This window comes from Pteropus alecto, unplaced genomic scaffold (genome assembly GCF_000325575.1).
Source record: "Pteropus alecto unplaced genomic scaffold, ASM32557v1 scaffold98, whole genome shotgun sequence".
Lineage (NCBI taxonomy): Eukaryota > Metazoa > Chordata > Mammalia > Chiroptera > Pteropodidae > Pteropus > Pteropus alecto.
The window spans coordinates 17,850,076-17,856,166 of NW_006443570.1; the positions used below are offsets into that span (position 1 = coordinate 17,850,076).

General features: G+C 36.7%; 1 protein-coding gene across 1 annotated transcript in view; it reads left to right on the forward strand.

Annotated features, from left to right (window-relative positions):
* Positions 1 to 3,328, forward strand: part of CUNH17orf75 (chromosome unknown C17orf75 homolog) — a 10,081-nt gene extending 6,753 nt beyond the window's left edge. The window contains exons 9-10 of the mRNA XM_006924969.3: positions 529 to 632; positions 1,159 to 3,328. Coding sequence (XP_006925031.1) covers positions 529 to 632; positions 1,159 to 1,374 — 320 coding nt within the window. The 3' untranslated portion in view covers positions 1,375 to 3,328. The remainder of the gene's footprint in view (positions 1 to 528; positions 633 to 1,158) is intronic.
* Positions 3,329 to 6,091: the final 2,763 nt, after the last annotated feature.

Consider the following 6,091-nt stretch of genomic DNA (forward strand, 5'->3'; position numbering starts at 1 on the left):
AGCAGGAAAATTGATAAAATGCTATATTCACACAATAGAATACTACATAGCAATGACAATGAACAAACTAGAGCTGCATGTATCGTATAGCTCACAAATATGCTAATGAAACAGCCATTAAAGAAAAATACATAAAGTTTTAACATATGCAAAATAATACTATATAGGGCTTAGAGATTTAAAAAAATGTATGTGGCAAGAATTTAAATACCAGGGGAATAATTCTTTCTGATGAGAAAGGGCAGGGGGATGCAGTTGGGAAGCAGCACAGCGGGGCTTCAACCATTTTGGTATTTCTTAGTCAGGTGGTGAGTACACTATTTCCTTAGACCATTATAGCAGTCAAATAATTCACTATAAGTGTTTTTATAAAGAAAGGATATCACAGTATATAAAATATCAAATCATGTTGTACACCTGAAATGTTATATGTCAATAATACTTCAGTTTTACACAGAAAGAAAAAAGAATAAATATCCGTGCTTTGTAGGATTTCGTTTTATTTAATTTTTCTAAAATATTTTATAGGAAGCAACCGATTTTGTGAGGATTGGATGCAGGCTTTTTTGAATGGTGCTGAAGGAGGTAACCCTTTTCTTTTTCGCCAAGTACTGGAGAACTTTAAACTAAAGGTAATTAATTGTCTGTGTGCCAAATGCCACATAATTTTTGTATGAATTTTAATTAGTACCAGTGACAGAGTAACAACTTTGCTTTACAGCTATAGTGTCTATTAAATAGGACATTCTCAAAATTAGAATCCTCAGAAGGCATTTACTTTATGTTTTTCAGTGGCTTCTCCATGCATATTGCATTTCCAGTTAACTGGGTTGAATGCTTGTTTATATCTCAGGGCCGTCAATGTTGTAATTTGTGACGTATCTTAGATGGAAAGCACGAAAAAGTGGCTCAATGCCTAAGGTTTCAAAATTCTAGTGGGGAAGAGTGTTGTCACCTTATTTAGGAGATCTTAGAAGTATTTTTACTTTATGTTAGATTTTGTTCTACCAAGGGCAAAGCATATTAGCAATAAAAATGAGGGAAATATTCAAAATAAAAAGCAAAAATCACGTTGAGTTGTCAGCTGGATAGAAGATATTTTTCAGGCTTTATTATTATCTCCGTAAACACATATTTAACTGGATACTCTTTCTCTAGGCCATACAAGACACAAATAATCTGAAGAGATTTATCCGACAGGCAGAAATGAACCATTACGCTTTGTTTAAGTGTTACATGTTCCTAAAGAACTGTGGTAGTGGAGATATCCTTTTGAAGATTGTTAAAGTGGAACATGAAGAAATGCCCGAAGCCAAAAGTGTGGTAGCCGTCCTTGAAGAATTTATGAAAGAAGCTCTTGCCCAAAGTTTTTGATCATGTTTTGAGTTAACTGTATTGTGAAGTTGTATATTTCAGCATTGGTGTTTGAAATTGCAGTTGTTATAAATTGTCATAGGATTGCTATTTAGGGTTATTTGAAATGCATTCTAGATGTTTCATTTTGTGCTTTTAAAAGTTAACTTAATTAGACATGAAAATCTGAGGAATGTCTTCACTGAGTCTTAGATAGGTGTGTATTGGAGTTGTGGAATTTTAGTACATTACTTGTCCCATAAATTCTAGACTTGACGGAGTTGTTGCTTAAAAAACTTCAGAGGTGATTTAGTGGCTTCCCTCAGGAGTTTGCTGCAGTATTTAGCAACCTTCTCAGAAAAATCACAATATTTCTCAATGTACGATAGCGTCTTAAAAACAAATATACTCCTAGTCTTAGGACAGATTAGCAACATGACACTGTTTCAAAGACAGATCATTCAGAGACAGTGCATCCTGTGGGTGCTTGATAAAATTTTTTTTTGTCTGATTAATAATGGCATGGATGATGAAGCAAGCTTTTAAGTCAGTATGCAAATAAATCATGAGTATGTAAGAAATTAAATGAGCTTTAAAAAACAGATGCATTAGCTTCAAGATAAAATATTGTCTCAGATGGAAAGCTACTGGAAAAGTGGTACCCATCATTTTTTTTTTTCATTCATTTGTTCACAGGTATTAGCTAAGAGCCTGTATTTTCTTTTTTCTTCAAATGAAAATGCTGGAGCTTTTAAATTGAATATTAAAAAAGAAACGTACGTTTTACAAGCAAACTGTAACATAAAGAACACAAACAGATTCTTTATATCAGAGTTACTCATTGATTTTAGTTTTTTGTACTTTTGTTAAAAGCTTCATATTGTTTTACTCTGAATCAGTTGAAGGTGCTCTCAGCGAGAGCCATTTAAAATTCCCATGGAAGCCAATTGTAGGCACACACATATGATTGCAGTTTGTTCTGCATAGCTCTTTAGTAAATCCATTTGATAATGGTTTTTGTTTACCAGATCAGAAGCCTTGTGTTCTCACTGCCTTTAGGATTCTTAGAGGAACACAAGTCCATAAAAAATCCTCTCCTAAACTCATATAAGTTCACATTAAGTGCTGAGTTTTAACTTTCAAAATGATTGACAATGGCCTGCTTTCTCTTCTACAGAAGTCTAGGGACATGACTCACTACGCCATTTCTTTTCCTTTAATGAGAAATACAATTTAGAATCTTCATAAAGGCTTTCATATGGTTTTAAACTTTAATAAGTTGATTGTAGGCAGTATAGAAAAATATCCAAGTAGCATTTTTATAGCATTAAATTAGGAATGACTACGGGAAATAAGCAGTTTTATGGTACTACCCTTGAATCTGACTTTTCTAATGTTCTTAGTTGCCCACTTGGAAATTAATTTTTTAAATTAAACATTAGGACATCAATATTTTAAATCTGGAAAACATTTTTCATTTTCAAATTCACATGTCATTCAAAAGTCTGTATCGTAAATGACATTTAAAAGCCAGTGTATTACCTGCTTCAAGTCACTAATGGATATAGTCAAGGTATAATTACGTATTCTTTATATGTACTTATATATATATATTTTGTAATGTAGGCTCACTGCATTCCATAGTTGTATACGGTAGTCTTATTTTTAAAATCTGTGACAAACTGTATCACTGCTGTAGACAAGGAAAATGGTGACATGGAATTAAATGTCTTTTTGGCCACGAAAAGAAACTCAAAGAGCTCATGACCAGAAACACGTACTGTATTCAAATCTTAAAAAGCTAATGTATTACCTTTTAAAGTTTTGAAAAGGATTGGTTCAGTGTGGAATACATTTATGTATCATTTGTGTGCTATACACCCAGAAGAAATGTATGTTTGTCATGTATCAAAATGGTTGCAGTTTATCTGTAATTATATTTGTAATAATAGTAAAAAAACAATTTAGCATCTCACCAATGCAGTCATTTTTATTTAAGTAGCTCAATTCTCAGGCCTGACATTTTTATTAATTCACAACAAGTTTATGGGGTAATTATTCTTGTTATGCTAAAGAATTTGTTGAAGAAAATCAAATCACCTGCTGGGATACATCTTTCTGCATTTTGCAAGAGGCATCGGGCAGGGTGTAAGAGCAATTTCCATCACAATGTTTTATTCATTGTCCAGTAAAGTTATACCTATAGAACTCAATAACTCAGGTCACTTCCTTTCACTCTCATTCGTTATTAACCATGACAGAACGCCTGTCCTTTACCAGAGGATCACTTATACCGGACTCCAGAAAAGCCTGCAGGCTTCTTGAAAATAAGATTCAGCCACTAGGACTACACTTTCCTAACCATTTGTCTTCTCAGTAATGGAAACCCTGCTGGCTTCAATGAAGTCTTTCCACTTGGAGGTAGGTCTAAGAAGGCGTCTCTAGTTTTATAATTGCTAATCTTCCTAAATGTAACTCACAGACTTTAAATTACTCTGAGTTGGCATAAATGCTAGATTCTGGAAATCAGGGGTGATAGAGAACAGTAATGAATTGATACCTGTGGATTTGTAAGTGAACTACTTCTAGAAGGCGACAAAGTGGAGATTCTGGTAAGTGAACACTGAGTGACTGTTCCAGGGTTCAATACTATTAATGGATGGCCCTAATAGAGTGAGGCTGGACCTTTAAACAAACACCCTGACACTTCTACAAATCTAGTGTCCTTGAAGTCCTATACAAACATCTGATGGCTGAGAGCATGAACTTTGGAACTAGGCAGTCTTAGGTATGAATCCAGCCAAGCTATATACTACCAGCAAGTTACTAAGCTTCCCTAAGCCTTCCTATCATGTGTAAATGTGGGGATGTTTATACTCGCTTCATACCATGTAGCTGTGCAATTAAATGAGAATATGTTGAAAATGCCTCCTCCAGTACCTAGCACATAGGAGGTACTCAGTAAATTGTCTCCATAATTACATTTTTGGTAAACATCTTAAGTTATCGGAAGAATGAGAATCTGGTAGAAGGGAGGAATCAGAAAAGTGAAGAGGGAAGTGATAGAAGGCCAAAGGCAAAGCTAACTAAACAGCTTTTAGCTGTCCAGGGAGCTTGCTTTTAAATGCCTCCGGTGATGGAGCCCAGAACTGACCCATGGGAACACTGGTGCTCAGACAGGGTCCCGACTTCCTTATAAGAAAGTCAGTTCACACTTTCAACATTAGTGGGTTCTTTGACCTTTAGCCTGAATTGCATTGCACAGTTCGTTCTGGGATGACTTCTGCAGCATTTAGAAATACTTTTCAATGATATACAGGAAACCGATGTGAAAGATCATTATGGGAAACAACTGCCACGCTGAATTTAACAGCGTAGTTTAACCCTCAAACGCAATTTAACGGGTACGAATGGCAAAACTACATACATGTCCATCGGCTTAGAAAAACTGGTGAAAACAATTCACTTTCCAGGCTGCATCCATTCAAAGCCCACCCAATCGTTAAACTTACCAAGCACCAGACTTTAATGTTTACGCTCCTCTTATTTTCCCCTTCTTTATGTGAACTGCCCGTGCCTTTTTATCTGAGAATATTGCTATCCCTTCCTCAAGATCAAGGTATTGAAAGCCCCTAGAAAGCCCTAAAGATTAGACTATTAAGGGAAAGAAGGAAGTAACTAGGAAATTTCAAAGATTCTTCCAATCATGGTAGTCAAACATCAATCTCTCATCAGGGTATAGAATAAGAGTGGAAGGGGAAGGTGGGGCACACACCAGACAGCTGGCACAGAGGTTCTTCATCTGAAGCCTCGGATCAGTTTGCTTATTCACAGCCACTCCTCCCCGAATTGTATACAAAATTGGCTCTCTGTGCATTTTTACGGGAAGAGAAATCATAGCTTTCATCAACTACTCAAAAGCGTTAGGTAATTAATTCAAGGAAGGTTAAGAACCACCAAGGTAGAAACACCAGCACCAAGAACCAATGCCTGATCTGTACTGTATAAATCAGACCCAGCCTTACTGCTGCTCACCCTCTCCCCGCACCCTGACCCAGACCGAGATGAAACAGGCCCCAACGCCAACCCTTCAGGTCACTTTCTGAATAACCGATGGCTTAAAAAAAAAATCTTTAATGGAATCTGTGCTCAAATAATATGTTACAACAAAAATATACAGAATGTACACAATACAAAAATATTTAGAAACAAACATTGCAGCTTGTGTTTTGTTTTGTTTTCCACTTACTCAAGTCCTTGTGGGGGGAAGTTCAGTGTTGGGCACTTTTTTAAGGCAGAGGAATATCAGCGCTTTCCAGCCAGCCCTGGGAGCAACGTGAATGATGCCGGGAAAGAGCATCCGCTGTGCCCGGGAACCTGCATTACTTGCAAATGAAACTGGACAGTGGGGAAAGATCTGGGCTTGGTGAGCAATGACTCCCCTAACCCTCTGGGCAAGAATAGTTCCAGAAATTGCGAGTCCTATTAGCTGGCAAAAGCGCCTCATTAGGGAGCTTTCCCTAATTAAAAAACGAGTGATTAATGGTGTCATTAAAGTGAAATTTCTCCTTTGAAGGTTTGTTTTCCTTTCCCCAGTTTCTGTGGTTCCTCCTCCTTTTAACGAATGAGCGAATATGTGGCTGCTGTTTGCAGAATCCCCAGGTTTCAATTTCTGTATAGTATGGATGAAAACCCACAGCCTGGAGGTTTACACCACCCTCAGCTTTCCGATACATGG